Source organism: Rhodamnia argentea, chromosome 6, assembly GCF_020921035.1.
Source record: "Rhodamnia argentea isolate NSW1041297 chromosome 6, ASM2092103v1, whole genome shotgun sequence".
NCBI classification, from domain to species: Eukaryota; Viridiplantae; Streptophyta; class Magnoliopsida; order Myrtales; family Myrtaceae; genus Rhodamnia; species Rhodamnia argentea.
In genome coordinates this window covers 21,845,099-21,869,919 of record NC_063155.1, presented here as the reverse complement: position 1 = coordinate 21,869,919, position 24,821 = coordinate 21,845,099, and the positions used below count along the sequence as shown (strand labels likewise).

The 24,821-nt window shown below is 41.4% G+C and overlaps 4 protein-coding genes across 4 annotated transcripts; 2 read left to right on the top strand and 2 right to left on the bottom strand.

Moving 5' to 3' along the window:
* Positions 1 to 1,747: 1,747 nt before the first annotated feature.
* LOC115734442 (protein BIC2-like) lies at positions 1,748 to 2,585 on the bottom strand. The gene is made up of 2 exons (XM_048280842.1): positions 1,968 to 2,585; positions 1,748 to 1,933 (listed from the first exon to the last, which is right to left on the bottom strand). The coding sequence occupies exon 1, from the start codon at positions 2,533 to 2,535 to the stop codon at positions 1,984 to 1,986; it is 552 nt and encodes a 183-aa protein (XP_048136799.1). The 5' UTR covers positions 2,536 to 2,585; the 3' UTR covers positions 1,748 to 1,933; positions 1,968 to 1,983.
* Positions 2,586 to 4,113: 1,528 nt separating this feature from the next.
* LOC115734432 (transmembrane 9 superfamily member 5-like) lies at positions 4,114 to 8,623 on the bottom strand. Its single transcript, XM_048281117.1, has 6 exons — positions 8,387 to 8,623; positions 7,819 to 7,859; positions 6,901 to 7,489; positions 6,678 to 6,809; positions 5,217 to 5,732; positions 4,114 to 4,659 (listed from the first exon to the last, which is right to left on the bottom strand). Exons 1-6 carry the CDS (start codon positions 8,545 to 8,547, stop codon positions 4,443 to 4,445), a joined length of 1,656 nt encoding a protein of 551 aa, XP_048137074.1. The 5' UTR covers positions 8,548 to 8,623; the 3' UTR covers positions 4,114 to 4,442.
* Positions 8,624 to 9,441: 818 nt separating this feature from the next.
* Positions 9,442 to 11,305, top strand: LOC115734516 (F-box/LRR-repeat protein At1g67190-like). Its single transcript, XM_030665346.2, has one exon. The coding sequence runs from the start codon at positions 9,889 to 9,891 to the stop codon at positions 11,149 to 11,151; it is 1,263 nt and encodes a 420-aa protein (XP_030521206.1). The 5' UTR covers positions 9,442 to 9,888; the 3' UTR covers positions 11,152 to 11,305.
* A 4,027-nt stretch (positions 11,306 to 15,332) lies between these two features.
* On the top strand, positions 15,333 to 24,821 carry LOC115734392 (transcription factor TGA9-like). Its single transcript, XM_048281353.1, has 14 exons — positions 15,333 to 15,505; positions 15,580 to 15,691; positions 15,978 to 16,151; positions 16,277 to 16,345; positions 20,517 to 20,542; positions 20,919 to 20,998; positions 21,266 to 21,514; positions 22,388 to 22,435; positions 22,576 to 22,635; positions 22,746 to 22,872; positions 22,971 to 23,242; positions 23,681 to 23,902; positions 24,347 to 24,489; positions 24,659 to 24,821. The coding sequence occupies exons 3-14, from the start codon at positions 16,033 to 16,035 to the stop codon at positions 24,747 to 24,749; spliced, it is 1,506 nt and encodes a 501-aa protein (XP_048137310.1). The 5' UTR covers positions 15,333 to 15,505; positions 15,580 to 15,691; positions 15,978 to 16,032; the 3' UTR covers positions 24,750 to 24,821.

The window sequence follows — 24,821 nt, the reverse complement described above, 5'->3', positions numbered from 1 at the left end:
TACTTCTAGAATATTATTACCACAAAATCTTCTACAAAAATTTTTTACTTCATTTTTATATTTTTAAATCTTTCAAAAAATATTATTATTATAAAATATTGTTTGTTGTTTAAAAATAAAAAAATTATTTATTTTTTACTCCGTCGGCGGCAACGATTGCGGCGACCAAAGATGTTGGGTGGCGGTGGGCGATTGACGGTGGCCGGCGATGGGCGCCGGTGATCGGTAATTGACAGCGGTGGGGTCGATAGTGATTGGCGATGGTCATGACTCACGATGGTTGGCGTCGAAGGGCGGTGGTTGGTAGCGAGGGGCGGTGGACGATGGATGTCGACGATGGTTGCGACGGTGGTGGTTACTGCGACGGTGGTTGCGCCTTGGGGGGGGTAGGGGTCGATGACAGCTGGCGGTGGTTGGGGGCGATCGACGAAGGTCAATGAGGGGTAGCGGTGGGTGGTGACCGACAAAGGAAGGACAACAAAGAGAGTGTGACGAAGACTTGAAAAAAAAAAAACGAAGGTCTTTTCTCATTTTTGTTTTTGGAATAGAGAAGCTAAAATTTTTAACTTCTCATTTCTTTTTCAAATCTTTTTATGGAACAAAATTTTATTTTGAAAACAAAAAAATAGAATTGCAACCAAACAAATTTTTGTTCCAAACTTGTTTTGGAAACAGGTTTGAAAAAAAATAGAGAAATAAAATAGTCATCGTGCGCGTCCTAACCCGCTAAGGTGGTGAGGGAACTCGAGTGCTTGATTGGGTTGTGAGCTAGGATTTCTCGTGGAACACAAGCAACGTGGACAAGTAGGTGAGAGTCGTGCTGACATGAGCGGGAAGGTGGCCGTGAGGTAAGAGGTGATGGATTTTGCCCAAGCGACAAAATAAATTTTTGTTTTCGAAAATTATTTCTGATCAGAAATAAAATTTTCTGGTTCTATTTCCTAAACGAGTTTTTGAGTAGAGAAATGCGTTTGACAACAACACTGAATTTCTGTTTCCGAAACAGAACTCCGTTTGATAATAGCATAACATTTTTTTCTATTGTTGGCGGTTGAAAACCGGCTATCAACAGACGGTGGCGGAAGATCGGCAAAATGCGATTGGCGGACGGCGGCTGGAGATCGGGGAACCGATGGCCGCAGGCTAGAAATCGGTGGCCAAAGATCGACGGACTGTGACGGGTGGATGACAATTAGTCGGGGTAACCGGAGATCGGGGAGCCAACGGTCAAAGAACACCAAACGGCAGCCAACGACGGGGACTTGAGAGAGCGGAGAGTGAACAATAAGAAAAATTCTTATTTCTATTTCCGTTCCACAAAGAAAAAAGTAGAATTTTCACTTCTCATTTCTATTCCAAACCTATTTTTTGACTAAAATTTATTCCAAACATAGGAAAATAAAATTATGGCATCAAACGAATTTACGTTCCAAACTCGTTCTCTAGAATAAAAAATTAGAAAAATAGAGTGGTGAAATGGTTATCATGCATCCCTTAATTTATAGGGCGCGCAGTATAAATTTCCAAAACAATACGCTAGCAATTTCATTAATCTCAAAAGTTATTTTGATTGTGGGATTTTAACTTTTGATATGTCGTCCCCGTATTAATTTTGATATGGTTCGTATCTATATTTCTATCATGATTGGACATGTAGAGTGACACCGATTTACTAAATATTGATAAGACATTTATCGACGGTTATCCTTTAATTTCTCTTTTCCCCGATAAAACGAATAAAAAAAACAAGATGAAAGAAATTAATTCTGCTTACAATTTCGATTCTTAATATCTCGAACGTTACGATTGCACAAGGACAAGCAAGGAAACAGCCTGATCGAATGAATTAAATCGCCGGGAACCACAGCGTTCATTACAATAGAAAAGAAGTGAAAATCCGCAGTTCACTGAAGTTTTAACGCAGGCCTGATTTCCACGGAGATCCATGGGAAGAAGCTTTATGAACGATAGGGTCCCTCATCATCAACACCTGCCCTCTATTTTCAGCCTCTGATTCGAAGTCGCCTGCCGCCGCCGCCCCTCGGCCATCAGCACCTCGCGGGCTGAGGCGACCCCCTTCGGTGCCAAAAACGCGTCGAACGCTGAGTAGTCCATCCAGTCCTTCAAGAAGATCTCTTGACCCCACAAGTCGGGTATCGGGACCCGGCCCGCAACCTCGCCCCGATGCCTCTTCAGCCTCTCCCGCCCGCTGCACGCGTTGTCTGGCTGAGGCCGTGCCAAGCCGTCTTTGGCCTCACCGATATGAGCATTATGCTCAAACGGCGGCTGCGGTTGTCGATGCTCTGGTAATCTTGGAGATGGGGGAGGAGACTCCTCGCGCGGCTCGCCGGCCGATGCCGCGGTTTTGCTCGCCGGACGCGCGCATGCAGGGTCGTGGCGACGGGGATCGTTCTCGTCGCCGATCTGGGTCTTCGTCTCCTTTGAATCTTCTCTAGTAGCGAACGAGAAATCGGCGTTCTTCATTTTCTTGTCTGGGCCACAACAATCGTGTAGAGCTGGAGGGAGAGATAGCATCGATTTAAATGGTTCAAATCTGCTAGATATTGTCAAAGGAGCATGTCGAGGGAAATGGGTGGGGAGACGATGTACACGTCATGAGTTTATGTTTTCTATGGTTCGTGCGATTCCTACGTTGGTTTGTGTTTTTCTCTTGGACTAGGGTTGTGCGTGCGTTTGTGGTTTTGTGGCCATGCAGTGAGATTTTCAGAGCGGTTTTTGCCAGCATAGCAAAACATTTTTTGACGGACTGTGAGAACAGCGGTACTTTGCGAGCCACAATATTTAAAGAAGTGAACCTCATAATAATTTTTAATTATTTTTTTGTGATCTTGAATAAGTTGTGAATTTAACAGTCTTTCAAAAAACATAATTAATTCTCATTTTCGTATCGATCTTTTTTATTTCTTTTCTGGGTTTTCTTTTTTTTGTTTTATTGGAAATTGTTGGGACTTTTGGAAGGTGGCCATGCAACTTGGGGGGTGGGGAAGAAAACAGTGGGTAAAATTGATGGTGGACCGTATGGGTTCAATGGGAGTTCGGTGGGTAGTTGATGGAGCCTGGAGGTGGAATGAGTGAGCACACAGAAATTGATTTCCTCTCTCGGGGTGCGGCCATAGATGTGGACCTCGCGTAGATATTGTCTTCGATCCATCGAGCATCAAACACAGCCACCAATTTTCCCAAAATTTCGATGGTCATCCTCGTTCAGCTTTAGATGGACCTACTGGCTGAGCAGACACAAGAGAGTGAATTTAGATCCACTCCAAGAACTGGTTGAATAGTCGAACCCTCGAATTCGAGGGGGCCAGACTTGTGCTTAAATTGGGGGTGATTGGTTCCCAGGTGAATCGATTCCTAGTATAGAATTGAGAACCAATCCTATGACTCCCAATTCCAAGATATTGGAACCGCGAACCAAACCGATTGGTTCCGGTTCGGTAAGTGGTTCAATTCTCCATGTGCGTGCAAGTGCTTTTGTTTTTTTTCCTTCCTTTCCCTAAAAGCCCAATTCCAAACTGGTCGGTTTCTGGGTTGAACCGGACCTAGTGCTCACCTCTAGCTCGAATCATGACGTTTCTCATTTAAAGTAAACCGGCGATTCATGAGATACAAACAAGTTTGCACGTATCCAAGAGAAATAGTGAAATTAAAGTTCCAATAACCTCTGCTACAAAAAAAATCAGCACAACCTAAATTGAGTTTGATAGATTTCCAGTGACATTCAAAAGGAGTGGAACTTTCTAGCAGCCTTCTCTTTGCTTGTCCTTCTTTAGTTCATATGGTCATAGAGTCACGTTTCACACGAGTCTGTCGACATCAAAGGTTCAGTCACAGACACACCATCTAAGGCATTTTTCTGCGAGTGTTTTAGCCCAAAATTGGTAATTAGAATTTAGATCAATAGACAAATCAGAAAAGAACATCAACGAAGAAACAAGAACGAGTCCGGCCGATGTGGAGAAGAAGTGGGTGCGTCCATTTTTCTGTGTCTCGGGTGGCTTAATAGACCATTTTTCACCAGCATTTCAGTCGTCTTCTAACATTTTTGCTGTGCTACATGGAAGAATCAGGTGAAAAACACCACTTGATTACCAACAAAGAAAGCATGATATTAACCAATTTTTTTGCCAGAAAAGGCTGAGTAAATTGCTCCAACATACACCGTTCCGCCTACAATGCATCTATGCTCTTCATCATCTTGATTTTCTTATGCTAAGAGCTACTGCACTGTTTTTACCTGACATTCATCTGTGACAACACTCAGATGGGCGACATCAACTACCCTTTTGGTCAATCATACATGGAGGAAGGATGGAAGAAATGCCTTCTCTGTGTAGCTTCCAGTATTCTGGCTTTGCTTCGCGATCTCAGTAGTTTACAAGACGCAAGGCAACTCACATTGAACACACCGAAGCAATGATTCATTCACTCTTCACAGCTTCATAATTACGGCAGACAAACATTAGCGAAGTAATGAAACTGACTGTACCGAGTATGAGAAAAAATGCATAGCACATTAAAGCACTATAGCCCAAGAAAATCGATAGCTGCAAGAAGCCACTCATGTTTGACCTTGTGTAGAAGTACATGCAATAGGCAAACATAAATATGGCTGCTGAGCCCCCACGAAATACGCACCTGCATTGTAGAAGCAGAAGTTATGAACATAATCACGCATACAGATGGAGAAGCATGAACACTTTACAGTTCACCAAGTAGATTTTGTGTCTATTTTATTTACCCCTTTTCTATTTCCAAAAAGTTAACTATCAAAATTACTTAATCCAAACACTAATCGAACAGCCTGTCGTAATAATCCTTTAATATGCCCTTCTAGCATGCAGTGGAATGAAACAGAATTAAAAAACAAAATTTTAGTCTGGCAACTCCAGATTTTCTATGCCTTCTGGGAGGGACAGAGGCTCACTGACAGTGAGCCAGCAACCGAGAGAATGCACTGTGAGCTGAATACACATGCAACATTGCAACTTTCAACCCTTATCACTCCTTCGATATGCACCTGATAAGTCTTATCCACTACCAGCTGACTACTTTTATCTAAGATCTTGTAATACTACTGAACAGGAAGAATAATCTCAATATAAAACGTTCCGTTTCGCACTAGAATATTCTTCCCCTGAAGAACACCAGATGACGGGTATTTTCATCTTTGGCACTTGGGCAAAAGAACATACCTCCACCACCAATCATGGTCTTCGGATGAAAGCTGGATGTATGTCAGAACAACACTAAGGACAGCTGTCACTACGATGAGGATGACAAATGTCACAAACAAAGTGCCTGGAAGAACACTGATCTTGAAACCCCAAAGGGTGTTATGCAGCTCGTATAACTCCAGAACAACAGAACTAAATGATACAAGACCTCCGAGAATCATTTCACATGGCAAATTCCTGTACCAAGCTAGTGGTGGAATCTCTCTCAAACTTTTCCTCGTGACATAAGGTGCACGAACTTCTGTCCTGAAGAAGCGTTGTATGACCCCTCCCAAGGAAAGCAGCAGCATGGTAATTGGCATAAAAATGAAGGTGATTATGAAAATGGTGCCAACTGGAAGTGCAGCTGTGGCTCCATAAGCCATGGAAATTGCATTAAGGACAAAAGCTATCACAAGTACTGGGCCCAGGTAAACTATGCCAGTAAGGAGAACAGTCCACCCCTGAAAGTTCAAATTCATTTGTATCGGATAACTGAGCAATGAAAAAATAACCAGCATCACATAATCTGTTTGACCTATACAAAAAAATTAGATTCAGTACCAATCCAGTTTCAGGTAATTGACTTTGAAAAGAAGTCGCAGTAAATCCACCAACCACAGATGTGAGAATATAACTCAGAACCAAAGCAGTGCATAGGGATCCACGGCTGTATGGATAGAGGACACCGAGGAATGCTAGGAGAGATAAAAAAAAACCCTGAGCAAAAGTTTATAACTGTTAGGTAGATGCTTCAGAGGACAATCTGTCTGTGTCAGCAAGATATATGCAAACCAAAAGTTCCAGGAAAAGCGCAGAATCGGTCCTCAACACTTTGACCATTGGTCAACTGAGCCCTTAACTTCTTATTTTGGTCACTTAAGTCATTAAGAGTTTGAAAAAATGTCTAATCAAGTTCTAGGCAGGCCATCAGTGGTTTCCCGACACCGAAATTATACGTGTCTCTTACGTGGCCTTTTCTCAATGCCATGCGGCCGAGGACCTGAGGACCACGCAGGACTTCCAGTGTCGAAAATCCACTGATGGAGGATTTGATGGCACTTTATTAAAAACATTGAGGACTTAATTGACCAAAATAACACGATAAGGACTCAATTGACCAATGACCATAACTTCAAGGACTAACTCTGCACTTATCCTGAAAAGTTCCCTACAACCACTGCAGTGTGAATTAGTCTTAGGAAATAAATCTCCAGAACACAAAATTTGCAAATTTACAGGAGAGATTTGCATATTGCTGAATACTGTTTCTCTTGTAGTAAATCTAGCTGACATTTAATAGTTAAATTCAGAAAATTCAAAGATGCATGACAAACATTATTCTCACAGCCAATTGAGGCAGCATACGACAAAAGATGCTGAAAGTTGGTGGCAAGCGACAAATGCACTTGGTCATATATGATGCTTAAAGGAGCTTACATAGTGAATAACTGCATTCCTGAGCCCAAGACTGCGCAAAACAGGGGAAAATGGGATGGAGGTCTGAATAATTCGCCACAAACATATTTCCTGGCAACATCATTTTCTTCTTCGTCGTCTCCAGCAGAGTATCTGTAGCACATACATCCAGATGTATGTCAGAAGGAACAAACTGTCATTATTGACAGTAGAGTTAGAAGAAATATCAGTGAAAGAGCATTACTGTCTTAGGTCATTTCTCATGCGCCTCATGAAAAGAAGTGTCAACAAACCCATCAAAAGAATCAAGATGACTGTAGAGTTGATGAGTGAGAACCAGTGTATCCGTCGGTGGATTGGCAGTAATGAAGCCCTTGAAAATTTGCTCGTTCTTTCCTCGAAACCAATTGAGGTTGCATTCCAGAAAGTTGAATAAGTAAACTTTACATTAACCTCAATATCATCGGTTATATCGACAACATGATTTGGGTCACTGAAAGCATGTATATCTACTATTTGGTCACCATTGTAAAAGGCATCAAATTGCACATGTTTGAACAAATAATACCTAGGTCCCTTTATGCCAGGACTCCAGCTACTATTTTCCACTTTCCCAATGAACCCCCACATTGGAAGATCATCATAGTACATCTGGAAGTAAAAATCTTCATTTACAGCACTCCTTAATCTCGCAACATCACTAATTTCGAGTTTTTTCTCGCAGAGAATCTCCCCATCCTTAACATCCCGAAATTTCAAATCGTACAAGGAATTGGTCAAGCGATCACCATTCAAAACTTCCCCAAGAGATCCCCTCTTCCAGATAAGTGGGTCTGCAAAGGATATAGCTAAAGATCAATAACACGAAGCACAAGCCTCTATTGTTAGATTTACTGGATAATGAATAAGTAGCATTGATGCATGGGCTAAAATCATGAGTGACGTTCCATCAGGCAAAGGTACCAACAGAACACCAGGAAATAATGTGTCAGTAAGAGGCTCATTAAACAATCTTTCAAATACACAACTGCAGCTCCTGATCAGATTAATACAATAGGACAAAACTACAATAAAATTATAATGTGCCTCATGTAGGTGCAGATTTAACTTGTTTAGTGGTTGATCCTTGCCATTGCAAACATGAGTAAATCAAAAAGCTAACCTGGGCGGCAAAATGGCAAGTCATAGTATTGGTAGGTCTCACTGCAGCACAAGAACACATTGGCTCAAAAGCTGTTGGAAAAAAGGGACGAAAAAAAGAAAGAAAGAAAGAAAGGCCTCGTACTAACATTCTGCAAATTCCTCAAATTTGAGTGTTGCAAGGAACAACCAAGCAGAAACAGCAACGAAATTAGGCAATTGTAGACATGACACTCGCATGCGACACAGTATTACTAAGAGAAACCCCAACTACAACCCGACATGATACAACACGAGTATGGCTGACTTCGAAATTGGCTAACTTGTAATTATATTGACATTCCACTAGCAACACGGGATGACAAGAAGCACCGATACTATCATTGATGACAAGACAAGTAAGGATCAGCTCTAAACTAAATCCACCTCGCTCAATTGAATCCTCGCAACTTCAAAGAGCGACAGCAGCTAAATCATTGGTCGCGTCACTACCTAACTCGTGCGATCCAGAAACAATTCGCAACTAATTCAGGAACAACGGAATGGCTGTTCATACGCAGAACATCGAGCGCGAGCTCGCGCGAAGATACCTGGGGTTGTGGAGCGGACCCACTTTGTTGGCGAACAGAGGGACGGGATCTCCTACATTGTAGCGATGATCCTCTGGAGACGCCGTGGCGAACCGATTCCCCGGCGAGATGATCGCGAACAGCGCGAGGAGGAGATTCAGACGGAGGGTCTCCAACGCCATGGATGGAGAAAGCGCGAGAGAGTGAAAAACCAGACGGATGCAACGGGAACAATGTCAACGCGCAATTTTGGGAGCTCAGCTGCTCGAGTGCTTGGCCCGACCCGACTTGACGGGGGAGTTAAAGAAGAAGATTTAAACACCGGACGTGATCCGTTTTTGGTCTGGTCTGATCCTATCTTGAAATGGGGAGCCGGATTAGAAGAAGTCCGATTTCCGGTTTCAAGGATCGGGAATTAACCCAGACCGATCCGATTCTCAGCCGGGCCAATCATTAGATAGGTAGCTTTTTTTTTTCTTTGATTTGGCATTTTATTCGTTAATGATATATTCAACGAACCATATTGCATTATAGCTAAATTTAAAATACATATTTTAAGTTTAGGCTTAGATTTAGCTTTACATTTAACTAACCGTAAATGATTCCAATAATCGATTGATTCATTTCTAATTGATTCATTACGCTCAACCATATTAAACAGATGACAAGCCAACAAGAATTAATAAACATTTAATTAAGTTGAAAAAATTAAGAAACTATTATTTTTTTCGTATCAATAGAATTTGGAGCTTGCATAATTTGCCTTCGATAAAAGAGATAAAATTTTTCTCTCACCTTATATTATATAACGCAAATTATATTGAAGTGTGCGCGCGATACATGGTAATTTAATCTTTTTTAATAATGCAAAACTACAGCATGAATTTTACCTTATTTATTATTAACATGCAAATTATTTTTCCTGATAATTATTTGCTAAAATACAGACATAGAAATCGCAAAAAAAAAAAAAAATCAAAATAAGAGGCGCGAACGCGCTCGGAAGTTTTACGACCCGACCCGCCCGACCCACCCCCCACGAGTGAATTGCTTCCCCGTGACATGAATATGAATCGATCCTTCGTCTCTCTCTCTCTCTCTCTCTCTCCCTCCGACGAAACATCCTCTGCATCGACATCGTCGAACGCCCTGACGGGACGATCTTCACTGCCCCGTGAGTCCTTCTTGGAAAGCCGAATCGTTCTTCTTGCGAGGTCCCATTCGCCTCGAACCGTGGCACGATTCATTGGTTAGTCGAGTGATGCAAGTTTTAAATTTCGTTGCGATCCTCTAGTGCGCAGAATAGCATCTATTCGATGATCCGACGGATTTGATGGTCATCGTCGTCTTCGTCTCACTGTTTGCGCACTGTTTGGACTTGGTATGAGCGCATTCGGGTTCGGGAATTATGTTCGTTGTTTGATCCGTTGAGGATTTTAGGTTCTGCGTGCTCGAATGTGTTTGTGGAGTAATCAGTTTAATTGGTGGTAGGACTAGAAATATTTGGTGACTACGCGTTTATCATGGAGAGCCTGCCAATTGAGGTTATCGGGAACATACTGTCGCGACTTGCCGCGGCCAGGGATGTGGTTGTGGCTTCTGCGACGTGCCGGAAGTGGCTAGAAGCCCGCCGTAAGCATCTCCGTAGTCTCTCGTTTAGTGTGAACGATTGGTCTGGTTATCGTGATTATGGTAGCAATCAAGCAGGAATTTGGATAACCCAAACCATATTCGAGACCGCCAAATTGCAGAGTCTCTCGCTTCAATTGGATGATGTAGATGAAGAGTTTTCGGCTTCTGCGGTGGTGGCTTGGCTCTTGTACACTAGGGAGACATTGCGCAGCCTGCATTATGATGTCCGGGTGACCGGAGATGTAAACATCCTCGAAATTTGCGGGAGGCAGAAGCTTGAGGTTTTGGTCTTGTCACATAGTTCTGTCTCGGGGGTCGAACCAAATTATTGCAGGTTTCCTGGCTTGAAGTCCCTCTCTTTGAGTTATGTCAGAATCTCAGCATTGGATTTGAGTCTTTTAGTCAGCACGTGTCCGAAGCTTGAGAAATTGGATCTCATTAGTCCAGACATTGCAATGTCAGATGCACAAGTCACAGTTGAGGTCAGTAGTGTTACGTTGAGGTGCTTTTACATTGAGGCGACAAGTTTGGACAAATTCGTTTTGGAAGCAGATAACATTGAATGTTTGCACCTAAAAAGGTGCTTCCTTGAGCTTTTCGAACTCATTGGAAAGGGGACTTTGAAGCATTTCATTATTGACGACGTAGGCGTTCTACATCTTGATATCGGTGACACTGTCGATAATCTTGAGATAGTGGATGTTAGGGACTTATCAATTACATCCTCAAAGTTCTTGCAGATGATTTCAAAATCAGCAAAGTTGAGGAGGCTGCGACTTTGGGATGTAATGTTTGATGATGAGGATGAGATCGTGGGAATGGAAACCATTGCTCTTCGTTTTCCACAGCTTACCCATCTGTCGTTGAATTGCGACTTGAGAGATGGAATGCTTCAATATGGTTTTCATGGATCTTGTCATTTTGAAAATGTGGTCGTTTTGGAGCTTGGATGGACTTTTCTGAATGATCTCTTTTCAGACTGGGTCGAATTAATGCTAAAACGTTGCCCGAACCTCAAGAAGTTGGTTATTCATGGAGTAGTCTCAGACCTCATAACCTGTAAAGAATATCAGTTGCTGGGTAGTTTCACCTCAGCTATTGTATGTGTCATGCGGGAATATGTCGACTTAGAAGTAATGTTTGAGTATAAGTAGAATGTCTTCGAAAGGCCGTGTGCAGAATTCCAATTTTGTGTCACATATATGTGAACAAAGTCCATTTTTTCGTCACATGTACAAATTAACAAACTACAAGTGATTGCTGTTATACTTTTGTTTTCATTAATGTGATACTAGAAAACTTGTTGATTGAGAGTCCTGATTATAAAATATAGCTTCCATCAGTCAGCAACAAGTCAAATTTAGGTCCTTACCAAAAAAAAAAAAAAAAAACAAGTCAAATTTAGGTTTCACTCATGTTGCTTGCCAAGCCACGATAGCAATCCTGGGATGATATGTGCTGCAAGATTCTTACCAGCGACTTGGTCTACTGAAATAATTTTCCATAAATTGCTGGGCTCTAATTCTTTATTTAAATTTGTAGATTTTCCTTATATATGAACAACCAATCAAGTGCGAGACAAGATGCTTACGAGTGGTTAGATCTATCAAAATTATTATCCACCATGTGTTGGCTTTAAGCCCTGCAACTTTTGAATTTTTTGGCATGTGTGCTTAATCAATTGTGGGATTGTAATGATAATTCTTTGTCTTAAGGCTTCTTTGAAGAAATCAATAAGCAGACTTCTTAGAGTGCAATGATACAGTGAATCCTATAGTCAGCAATCAGCAATATGATTTTATTTACCTGCATCATTTTTCTTGATATTCTATTTCCTACTTGGTTTTATTCTGTTGGTTCAAACTCTTTATTCTTCACGTTCATTTTTTTTTATTGAACTCTTTTTCACCATAACTGCAGCCAGGTTTCATATGCCTAATTGATTTCAGGTGCAAGTCAGATTTGGTATCTAAATTATGCATCACCTTTTTCCTCGTTTATATGAATCTGCAGCGACCTGGAAATTTGGTTTAGTTTATCTCATCGTTTTAGTTTCCTCTCCTTTTTATGATGACTTTGTCATCATTATCCAATATGAGGAACTATTGTACTTCTATTTGTTTACTGTTAAGTCAACTCAGTTAGCTGAGCTACCTTTTCTTAACACGTAGCCTTGTAAGGCTACTTCGAGTGCTGGGACAGATCACGCTAGAAAGCTATGACAGCATGATCTATATGTACAGCTATACTCCAAACTTGGCCTGTTAGTTGCTTGAGAAATGTGCGGAAGGTGAAGATGTGGAAACTTAATGTCAATAGCGAGACCTGGAGAAGATTGATGATATGAGGGAATTAGTTTAGGTCATTATGGTTCTCTTTGTTCTTATTTGCTGGATCTGGATATTCCACTTATCTGGCTGCCGAGCTAAGTATCACAACATCAGCGGGGTAATATCATTAATATTCAGTACTGCAGATAATTCTCTTTCAAACTCAAAATTTACGGGTTTAAATTCAATTTAGACATTTTATTCTAAAAGCTTAAGCCTGTTTTCAGACTGGAATATGATTATCTAGGCAAGTAGGAAGTACGGTCTTTGTTTTTCCTTTTCTTATCTTTCCTGAATAGACCTGGAAAGGTGTATTATATTGAGGCATAATTTTTGCTTCCCATTAGATCTATGCACGGAAGAATTATTATTCACAGTGACTTAACACAACATCATTGTCGACAGTCTAAGCAGGAGTGAAGGTGTCATGCAAGCACTGGGTTAAGTTCAGAAACGAAGGGACCTTTGGTACTAAATTTCTTCAATCTAGTTTTAGATTTCCTCTGTGATTTATATTGTTGCGTAATGATGCACCATGGTCTCATCTAAGGTTGTGCAAGCATAACCGTCTCTGGCTCTGTCATGTCTTCCCTCTCAGAGAAGCTTTGCTTTATGCCTAGGAGGTCAATTTTACTTTTTACCAGTGACTTTTATTTCATAGTATGTGATCATCTTTGCTTAACATGAAGGCAAAGGGAGACTCTCTGCACTCTCAATGGATGGCCAAAAGTTGTAGATTCAGTACCAGGTGGGTTGCTTCTGTTGTGCTGTAATCTGGATTTGTGCGGTGAACTGGTGACGCAGTAAGAGTGTCACTCAGATATTTCAATCTTGCATTCCAATCTGTTTTATGTCAAGACATGTGCAATGCGGTGCCCTGGCAGATGTCTTTAGCACATGTTTGGTTATCAGTCATAGTGCTAAAACTGAAGTGAAGAATTCCTGGAACTATTTCGAACCTGCAAAGTTCCACTTGTTGTTGAGCAACAGATTGTTCTCTGCAGGATTGTGGCATACTGGTAAAGCAACAATTCCAACCGAAATCATCGTCCAGGATTTATGTCGTCAATATATGTATAAACATACAATTTTTCCAGGTAGAACCTAAGAATCTTTTTGTGGGATTGAAGTTTAGTATTTGCTTGGAAGGATGAAGTCTTGTGCTATTTGGGGTGAGTGTGTGGCATTGTAGGTCAGAACAATGCCAATTTGATCACATTGATATGGTCTTCCAAAACTTCCCAAATTATCAATTGTTAGATAAGTGGTGCTTCTTAATTTTCAGAATGATAAAATCCTGTTCGAGAGGTTGGGGATTTGTGAGCTGCAAAAGATTCTGCTTTTCATGTTTGACTCTGATAGGCTGCAGGTATATTGACTACACCATCATGGTTATGAATCCCAAATGGAGAACTGATCTCTCCATTCTTGTCCATATGACGGACCGCATTTTCTCTATAGTGACTTCTGAGTTTGAAGAGGTTAAAATAAATCAATCATTTTGGCCAAAGATGGTCTTACAATTGGCAGCAGGCAAAGGTGGACTCGAGGGGTGCGATAGCTCACCCCGGCTGTTAGGTACTTGGTGCAATTTTCATGAAGTATGTATCGTATCTCATGTAGTTTCTTGTAAAATTCCTTAATCCCATCCCCACCACTCCGGAATTCTACGAATAATCTTATTAATTTGTCTCCTCTAGTCTAAAACTCTCGGTTCGCCATCTGTGGCAGGTCAAGGAAGGAATGGCTCTCATCAGTTATCAGCTTCTTCAAGGCACCTGTCTGCAATTTGCCATTGTTGGTTGAGCGCCAAAGCCACTGCTTCTTCAAGTGACTGGGTCGCGGGGGCTTTTTTTTTTTCCGAAACTCCCAAGATTAAAGTAGCAACACGTCCAGTAGAAGTAATATCCGAAGTTGCCTGCAATTAGAATGTAGGCCCATTCCACTCATGTTTCACCATTAGAAGATCCCGAGGGAACGATCTTGAACGATATCATCACCTATACATGTGCAAGAAACACCAAGTCGATGAGACCTTCCAATGAAATGGCTGTGCTAAATGCCAATCACTAAAAGATCCTCGGAGTCTATGATTCAGACTGGCCTCTCCCAATGTTGGACAAGACAAATAGGTTAGGATTGGGAATTAGGGAGGTCCCATATAAAGCATGTGTTTTGACCTAATGTGCGAACCACGCCTCAAGGCAGGGCAAACCCTTCGTGTAGGTATGCTACCCACAATGGTAGTAGATGCACAACTATTCTTATTTTTTATCAAATGGGAAGTTGCATCCACCTCTTTATGAAAAGATCTCATGGACCCATTGACCTAAAAGTCTCCGTCCAAAATAAGGGAGACCAAGCCCTTTTATAGATATATCTTCAATAATGCCAGTCATTGACATAAACAATCTCTCTCTCATAATATTTTGTAAATTCTTTGCGTTAGGATACTTCCTACAAGAACAGGATATGTCAAGGGTCAGGCTCAGGGATTGTTTACATTAGCCTCGTACTCGACGGCCTCAATGTAAACAAGTGAGGGACTCTCGACCTCAACTACGGAAGAATTCATATCATTGCCTGGAGCATCCAGCCGAAGACCTCAGGAAAAAAGAAGAAGAAGGAAGAAAGATAATAAATTTCTATTATTGGAAAGGAATCTCAATGTGGCATGATTTTAGGTGATGACAGGGAAAGGATGTTGACGCATTAACAAAAGGAGATAATACCAAACAAATCCATCTCATTGAGCAGGGGTTCTTTAATTATGCAAGTGGGCACCTTTGCCTGTGCTTTGATTATTGTAATGATGTGGTTGAAATGGCATTGGATCAGGAATTTTGTGGACGCTCGTTCTCTCTCTAAGGCTCTTGTGTTAGGCTTCAGAGTTAAACCAATCCCCTTTGAGAAAAGGTTTATGAGCAGAGCCCTTTAAGTTGAGGATATTGATGAGTTTCCCCCCTTTTACCTTCTTCTGAGAAAAAGATGTCTCTCATTTTTATGTACAACAGGTACTTGCGTGCTCATGACAAATGAGCCAATTGAAAAACACCGGCGGTTGCATAGAGAGAGAGAGAGAGAGAGAGAGAAGGAAGGACCAATGGAAAGACACAGGCGGTTGCAGAGAGAGAGAGAGAGAGAGAGAGAGAGAGTGGAGTAGGAGTCAGTGACTCTAGTGGGTTCCTTCTAGAGACCCCACCTCTTAATTTAAATTTCTTTCCTTTTTAAATGTTTCATTTTGTATTGTAGGAGCATATAAATAATTCTCCAAAGGGTGGCCTGTGAAAGGTCTGCAAGGACAAGATTTTCTGGACCTATGGGCCAAGTCTCAAAAACCTGCTGAAGTTGTTCACGGCAGAGGGTAAGAGCAGAACCAAAAACCCAAAGAAGGGAACCTGTAATAAAAGTTTCTTCACATGAAGAAGCTAGAGAGAGAGAGAGAGAGAGAGAGAGAGAATGGGCATTGGCCCCTCAAGTTTCGATCTTCTTGTTTGCATGTACTCATCTGAAAAGAAAGTTTCGATCTTCTTGTGTTACTTCTGAACCTCTCAGCTCCATGTCCTGCTCACCACCTACTGAATCAGAATCTCTCAGTTCTTCAAACTCTTTATGATCTAATATGTTTCTTGGTTTCCAGTGTTTTTTCAGTTGCTTGTGAGGAGAGAGAGATGAGCACGGTTTGAGCTTCCGAAAGTTGTTGGCATGGCGAGTCAGAGACTTGGAGAAACTGGTTTATCAGAAGCAGGACCTTCAAGTCGTCATCACCATCACCATGTTCCTTATCCAGTTCTTGGAATTAATGCTTCTTCCTCCAGTTTCAGGTACTAAAAAAAAAAAAAATCACAACTTTTCTTCGTTTTCTGATTTTTGGTCAAATGGGCTTTTTTGTTTCGTCTTCTGACATGCGCGGTTCCCTGTTGGATCCTTTTTCCTTTTGCCGGTTCAGCAATCAAGAAGGAGCAGCTTTTGATTTCGGAGAGCTAGAACAAGCAATGGTTCTGCAAGAAGTCAATATTAGAAATTGTTATTTTGTGTCTCGTGTTTAATTTTAGGAGATGAAAAAATATGCAAATTTATATACTCTATAAAAAGATATTTATTTTGATATCCTCATCTATAATAAAAAAATAAAAATTTTTTTAACCAAAAATTACATATATATATATGTTATCTTAAACATTAAGAAAATAGTAAAGGTTTTCTTTTTGCTACTATTTTAAAGCCATAAAGGAAAAAAGTACGGGCAAAGAAGACAAGGAATCTTGATTTGTTGTGGAAGTGCTTAAAAACATTAATTTCTTTATTTTATTTTGTATATCATTAGTTTTTATTTAAACACTAGGGTTTGGTATAATAGGTTAAAACAGATTAAATTAAATTCTATTATAGTTTTTTGTGTGAATATTGGACCGAAACCCCGGTGTCATTTATGTTCGTTATTTGGTGCTTCATTGATTTATTTGCAAGATTGTTAGTTTCCCCGTTATATATATTTCAACAATTGGTATCGAGCACAGGTTCGATATTCTAGATTGTATTTGGGGCTTTGCTTTATTATTATTAGATATTTGTTATTCAATTATGTAAGCTAAATGAAAGTTTAATGGAGGAACAACTTGGGTTATGAGTCTCAAATGCGTATTGACAACTCAGGTTAGACATTAGGCAAGGAGTGAAAAGGATGTGGTAATGAGAAAGCTAGAGTTTGATCTGAATTTATCGGATGAAGTTTAATAGAGTTGGTAGAAAGGATACCGCAAGGGGCAAACGCTCAAAAGTTTGAACAATCGCTATATATGTTGAAAGATGTCGAAAGGCGTCGAATAACTTGAAGAGCGGGGCATGATGTTGTTGGCTTCCCTACCGAGTCATGGGAGCACTTTAGTGTCCAGATTACCGGAAGAGGTAAAGTCCTTATTTTCTAAAGAGTGGCGAAAAGTTGGAGATGAAGCGCAGGATGTAGAGGACTAGTGATTGGGAGAGAGAACAACGAGGTCAGTGCAAGGTAAGCGATCTAAGTCAGCCACAAAGTCAAGGGACGCGGAAGTGCTGAGTGTCACGAGGAGGACATCGGAAGATTGTCCTAAGTTGAGAAATAGAGGTGATACAAAGCCACAACGGTGTGGCGAACGTTGAAGAAGCACTAGTGATGCGAGTTCTTGTGTGTTGCGGGTTCGTCGGAGATGAATGGGTGCTAGATTCGGGTGTTCTTATCATAGACCCTATAAGACGGTTTACTACTCGGGGTGGTGGTAGAGTTTAAGGAATAACGCAAAGGTTGTGGGGATAGGGAGATTCGGATTCATGCACGATGCGTGGTGCGCACATTGAGACGAAGGCATGTCGAGCTCAAGAAGAACCTTATTTCTTGGGACACTGATGATATCGGGTGTAAATACAGGAGGAAGATCTCGAGGGACAAAGACTTTTCATCGAGTCGATCTAACTCGTTTATGGCATATGCGTCTAGGGCACATGAGTGAGCGGCTTGAGTGATAGAGGGTTGTTAAAGGGTGAAGACAAGTAAGTTAGACTTATGTGAGCACCGCATCTTTGGGAAGCAGATTAAGTTTGCTACGGGTATTCATTCGACCAAGCAACGTAGAATATATTCATTCGGATGTTCTTCCTTCGAAAGGAGTGCCCGTTATATGCCATTTATCGATGACTATTCCGGGAAGGTATGGGTATACTTTCTAAAGCACAAATCAGAAATTTAAAGCATTGATTGAGAAGCGATATACGATCAAGTGCGAGAACCGATAACGGCATGTCGTGTAAAGATTTAGAGTTAAAAAGGATATCGTGGGGGGGGAGGGGGGGGGGGGGGGAGGGGGGCTTTAGCATCTTTGGAATAGGCAAGGAATTTTGGGCCGAAGAACATGGCTACGATTAATCGATCTCCATCATCCGCTTCAGTGGAAGACTCCGGAGGAAGTATGGTGGGAAAACTCAAATTCGGATGTCGCGTATGCTCACGCGAGTGATGGTAAGCTTGAGCCGAGGTCAAAGAAGTGCATATTCGGGTTATGCACATGGGGTGAAAGGCAGGGCGATCTTCGAGAGCAGGAGCGAGACAAACCAAGTGTTAGTAGTGAGGTGGAGCTTAGGAGACCCGGAGGTAACGGTTGAGAGACTGAGATGAGGCCGCAATTCCGAAATAGGTGATAATGAACAACAGACGCCGCAGCGTAGTATAGCCGCAGAGAGAGAAGACAAATTAAACCACCGTACGTTATGCTTATAGATTTTGCTTATCTTAGAGGTGACGGAGCGATAACCCGTGGCTAGGATGAGCGAAGAGATGGAATCACTCCATCGAAATCCATGGGAGCTAGTTAAAGTACCCAAGAGCGAAGATTGTCGGAAGTAAATGGGTCTACAAACGGAAGAGGGCATTCTAGAGAGATATAAGGCGAGGCTTGTTGCGAAGGTATACCAGCAAAGGCATTGACTACGAGGTGTTTTCTCCGTGGTAAGGCATACTTCTATTCGTGTTTTACTTGCCTTAGTTGCCGCAGATCTCGAGTTGGAGCATTGATGTGAAACAGCGTTTCTTCACGGTGAGTTGGAGGAGCAGTTTACATGAGGCAGCGGAGGGATTTGCTATTCGGGTAAGGAAGATCATGTTTGCTTATTAAAAAATCTTTATATGGTGAAACAATCTCAGACATGGTATAAGCGGTTTGAGCTTTCATGGCTAGTCGAGACTATTCAAAAGTCGATGGATAGCGTGTTTATTTGGATTGGAGGATGGATTTTGATATATTCGCTATTATATGTTGATGATATGTTGATAGCAATTTCATATTGATGTGCTAAAGAAGCGTTGAGTCTTGAGTTTGAGATGAAAGATTTAGGTCTCAAGAAAATTTGGGTATGGAGATTTTGCGTGACAGTCATTATTACGTTTGTCTCAAAAGAAATATATTGAAAAATTGTTGCACGTTTTAATATGCGATCACGAAGTCTGAGTACACCATTAGCAAAGCACTTTAAACTTTCATAAGTTATCACCCAACGAGGAGGAAGAGGAACATATGTCTCGTGTTCCTTATTCTAGTGCCGTGTAGTATTATGTATCTATGGTATCACTAGGCCGATATTTCAAGTCAGTGTGGTTAGTCGTTATATAAGCGTCCGGTAAAACTCATTGGGAAGGCTGAAATGGATCCTGATATTGAAGGGGACAACAGACGTTGGTATAGTATCCGGAGGGACAGAATTTTTTTTCGATCATGCGGGTGACTTGGATGAGTGCGGGTCTTTAGCCGGGTGTGTTTACGCCTGCGGGTGGGCGTGCACGCATGGCACCGACCTTTGTAGCGAAAGAGGCGATATGGTTGCAAGGTTTGCTCATGGACTTTGGGTTAAACAGAAAAGTGTTGATATACCTTAACCAAGGTTTTTTCCATATAATCCGATTTATCACGAGCCGAAGCATATCAATATTAGGTACCACTTCATCCGAGATGTCTTAGCGAAGGGTAAGGTTGTTGTGAAAAAGATTGCTACAAAAACCCCATGATGACTAAGCCTTCTTTGGCAAGCTCCTTGGCGTCTATAGAGGATCGCCCATTAGGGCGACAGAGAGCAACATGGATAATAAGCACTATGACTTTGATTTCAAACATCGAGTCAAGGTGGAGAATTGTTATTTTGTTCTCGTGTTTTGAATTTCTACGAATAAAAAATCTTGAATCAAGATTTGATCTTAGTACTCACCAATAAAGAAGTCACATGAATATTCTATTTTTGGAGTATATCTTGTCCTCCATCTTATAATAAAAACAAATAAAAAGAATTTTTTCTTTATCACACTTAGGCGACAAAGAGGGTTACATATATATTATATGTTATTGAGACCCATTGAAGAAAAGATATAAAGGTTTTGCTTTTTGGCTCTGACTCATCCTATTAAAGCCATATGAAGGAAAGAAAGTAGCGGGCACAAGGAAGGAGCAATGCTTACGCGGTTCTCGTTTCGTTGGCGTGCGAACGTGCTTCAACAAAACGATTGAATTGTCTTTGTGAGTTTTATTTTCGTATATCCGATTGAGTTGTTGTATTTGTAAACACTTAGGGTTTGGGTATAATCTAGGTGTGGAAACACGAGAGTTATTGAGCGATTGTACTGATTTGATTATGTTCTTCTTGCTCTCCGTGATGTGGTATATAAAAGTAACCCGAAATCATGAAGATCATAAAGCCAGTATGCCATGCTCTTTGAAACCTGCAGTGTTTCTTTATTTTGTTTCTAATTCATTTGGTGACGCCTTATAAGCAAAATAAATTATTTTCTAGAGAGAGAGAGAGAGAGAGAAATTGTCTGAAAATGTCTGGAGCAGAGAGAATTTCCATTTCCATTACAGCAATCATTTTCAACACAGAGAAGACTCGAATGGCGTGAAGCCACAACAATATAGAAACGAAAAGCCCCACCATTTTTTTTTTTTGCTTGGTGAAACCATAGGTTTGAAGAAAAAGATTGACATTGGTTGCAAAAGATTAAGAATATTTGGAGGGCGGTCTTTAATGTTTGGGTGATTCTCTGAGATTTTTTTTTTTGCTTTGGTGATATCCTGCAGCTTTTCACTCATCAGGCAGGCCTTCAGCTACTCTGGAAATGTTCCCTGCATGGCCAATGAGATTCCAGCAGACCCCAAGAGTAGTTTTCAATCCCCTCCTCCTCCATTGTTCGACATGCCCTTTACCATTTTCTCTTCTTTACTGTTTCTTTTGGCGAATGCTTTAAATGCAAAGCACGACATCAGCCTAAAATCACAGCCTTCCATAAAATTTCCCAGCACGTTCGTGTATATCTCTTCGGCGGTTTTTACTAAGCATTTCTTTTTGGGTTGACGGGTTGCTTTTCCAAAAGACGAGTCCTTTTTCTCACCTTCTGGTTCATCGTTGGTGTCCATTTGGCGTGCAGGGAAGTTCAAGGTCAGGAGAAGGAGAGAGCAGCGGCGACTCAGAATGGTCGGGTGCGAACAACCTCGGCCCGACACCGCTTACTTCGAGCAAAACTGAGGCGCAGCTTGAACTAGAGTCGCCCATCAGTAACAAGGCTTCTTCTTCTTCTTCCTCAGCTCATCAGCAAAGGCCACAGCAGCAAGAAATGGCGAGTGTCGTCTCCCAAGATCCACCTGCTGCTTCGCGATCGCCCCAAGACAATAGCAAGGTTCTTCTTTTCTTCTTCTCGTTTAATGCTTTTCCGGCTGGGATGAAAACCATTTCTTGCATTTTCGACTCTACAGACCTTTCCTTTCTTTGGGCATTCCGAAGCTACTTGTCTCATGAAAACTCTTTATCTCACAAAAAAAAAAAAAACCTCGTTTTCTTCATATTTTAGGTGTCTCGGATATCGGTGTGATTCTGTCTCTCTAGCTTTCTCGCCCTATGTGAGAGGATCTTGTCTTTGTTTAAATGCTTTGCACAGATCCCAACTACTCCCTGAAAACCAAACAACGTCCTGGCAAGAAAGACATTGAGAGGTGAAAAACGAAGCTGTTTTCTGTTCCTATGATGCGACACCTTAAAAGAATTTGCAGCAAACTCCGGAGGAAAAGCAAAATCTCACTGAGGTGGTTATTGCCCCCTGTTCATCATATTCCTAACGACCAACTCCCACCAGCTCAATGGAAACTCTACATTAAGAACATGATCCCAGAAAGGCAAAATTGAAATGTAAGAAAGAGAGAGAGAGAGAGAGAGAGAGAGAGAGAGAGAGAGAGAGAGAGAACCATTTGCATGACAGCAAATTTGTGTGTGATTTGAGTCATGATAGTATTTGTTGCCCACCTGGCCATTTTGTACTGTACAATTTCTCTTTGTCAAAGCTCCATTTCACACTTTGTTTGGATAGAAGAGAATCACAAAAGAGAGGGCCTTTTTTTTATTGAATCTCTTAGTTACTGACCCAACTGAAACAAGCATCATTATACAAGGAGGAAATATATCATGCTTCATAAGTCTTTTTCTAGCTATTGGGGTTTCTCTATTCTATTGTTGATTCTTCTCATTTCGGTGACATAATATCGGTTCGATTTTGCAGAAGAAAGGATCAGCTGGTCCGACCTCCGAGAAAAATCTGGATGCCAAGGTCCGTAAATCACTAATTTACTATTGTATACTAAATAATGTTCCTTTGAAGGACAGACAGCTTATATGTGTCTGTAGATTGTATAGAGTGTATACTTGTTGGGGTTGAAAGAACGGCATTTTTTGGTTAATTGATTGCAGACATTGAGACGTTTAGCTCAAAATAGGGAAGCAGCAAGGAAAAGTCGTCTGAGGAAAAAGGTACATTCGTGCACATTTTCTAGCATCAAATTCTCGATTTCTGTCTTGTATTCTGACATGTATCCTTCTTTAATAAACTTTGATTGAGGAATTTTTTTTCTTCCAAACAGGCTTATGTACAGCAGCTTGAATCAAGCAGGATTAAGCTTACTCAATTAGAGCAAGAGGTTCAGCGCACACGATCGCACGGCTTGCTTTTGGGCGCTTATGGCGGCGCTGGCGGAGACGTCAGCTCTGGTGAGTTTAAAGCAGCAGTATGCTTTTGGCCATCTTAGTTGAAAGCCTTCATTTTTCATCTTTATGATCGGACTAAACACCGAGCTTTTTATCGATAGGGGCTGCGGCATTCGATTTGGAATATGCAAGGTGGTTGGACAATGATCACCGGCACATGTCGGAGCTCCGGACCGCATTGAATGCGCATTTGTCGGACAGCGATCTGAGGATGATCGTGGATGGTTACATTTCCCACTACGACGAGATTTTCAGGCTCAAGGGGGTCGCCGCCCGAACCGATGTCTTCCACCTCCTCACCGGCATGTGGAGTTCTTCCGCCGAGCGCTGCTTCTTCTGGATGGGTGGGTTCCGGCCCTCCGATCTCATCAAGGTCGGTAATAGAATTTCACGTTCATTTCTTATTATTTTGCTATATTCTCATGACTATTTATCTTGAGAAGCAATCGTTTTAAGATCATAATTTGAACAAGCTGCAAAAAAATAAGGATTTGAAGAAAGTAAATTTCACCCATCGTTATCCTATGATTTGGACGATTCAGCCGACAGCCGTTGACCGTATTCCTCTAAAATCTAGTTTAGCGTTAATTATTGTCCGAATGAGATGAGGTACAAAGGTATTTACGGCTAAAGTCCATGGGCCAAATGACGATGCTACCCCCAGAAAATCCAGAATTCGTCTACAGCCTCTTCTGCATGATAATACAAAACTCCAATCTATCTCTATCAAAGAAAATAAAAATGGAAAAAAAAAAAGACTTCAATCTAAAATCTTAGCTGGTTGCTAATCGATTCAAGTAGCTTGTTTCAGATGTTGAGACCCCATTTAGACCCATTGACGGAACAACAGCTGATGGGGATCTACGGCCTCCAGCAATCGTCGCAACAGGCGGAGGAGGCGCTCTCGCAAGGCCTCGAGCAGCTCCAACATTCGCTTGTCGACACCGTGGCCGGCGGGCCCCTTGTCGAGAGCATGCAACTGATGGTTGTCGCCCTTGGCAAGCTCTCCAACCTCGAAAGCTTCGTTCTCCAGGTACCTACAAGCACTCGACACGCCATTAAAAATTTGATTAAAAATTTGAGGTTTTTGCGAGCGCGTTCGGGAGAATGAGTTCGACGGGTATGAGTATAAAGAGACTAACAAAATATAATTATGATCCCATGAACATGACTATATCTTGAAAGCTAGTACTTTCTGAAATGACATTACATTAGATAAGCAGATTAGCTGATGGGTGATGTCCAGACTTTGAAGAAGGTCATAAGGTGGCAAGTGCAAGTCTATATCAAGTGATGTTCTTGAAAAGATACTCTCAAAGGAGATTCCACTTTCAAAGTGCTTTCTCAGCAAGAAAAGATTAGTGTTGTATAAAGAATAACTTCCATCCTTGTGACCGAAATTTCGGTGACAATTTTGTTCAAGATTTATATTTTGGTAAGTTCAAAAGGATGATGTTGAAGATGGTTAACACTGCAGGCTGACAACTTGAGGCAGCAAACCCTTCATCAGTTGTGGCGGATATTGACGGTAAGGCAGGCGACCCGTTGTTTCTTGATGATCGGAGAGTACTACGGCCGGTTACGAGCCTTAAGTTCGCTATGGGCGTCTCGTCCACGAGAGTAAGATCAAATCTATCGTCACTATTTCATGCAATCTCTCAGGATATTCGTAAAAGCTGAGAATTCCGACTACTTACAGCTTCTGGTTGTTCTGGCTCACCTATGCATAGAGCAAATAATTTTTAACGGATTGTTCTTGCGATGAACTTAGATACTTCTTCATGCTCAGGAACTCGATCAATGACGACGGGTCGTGCCAAACGACGACGGATCTGCAAGTGTTTCAATCTGCTCAAAATCACTTCCCTCCTTTTGGATAGCCTACAGCTTATTAGGAGGAAAACAATATGGTGGTTCTTCCTTATTTATTTTCTTTTGAAGTTCTTTTTTTT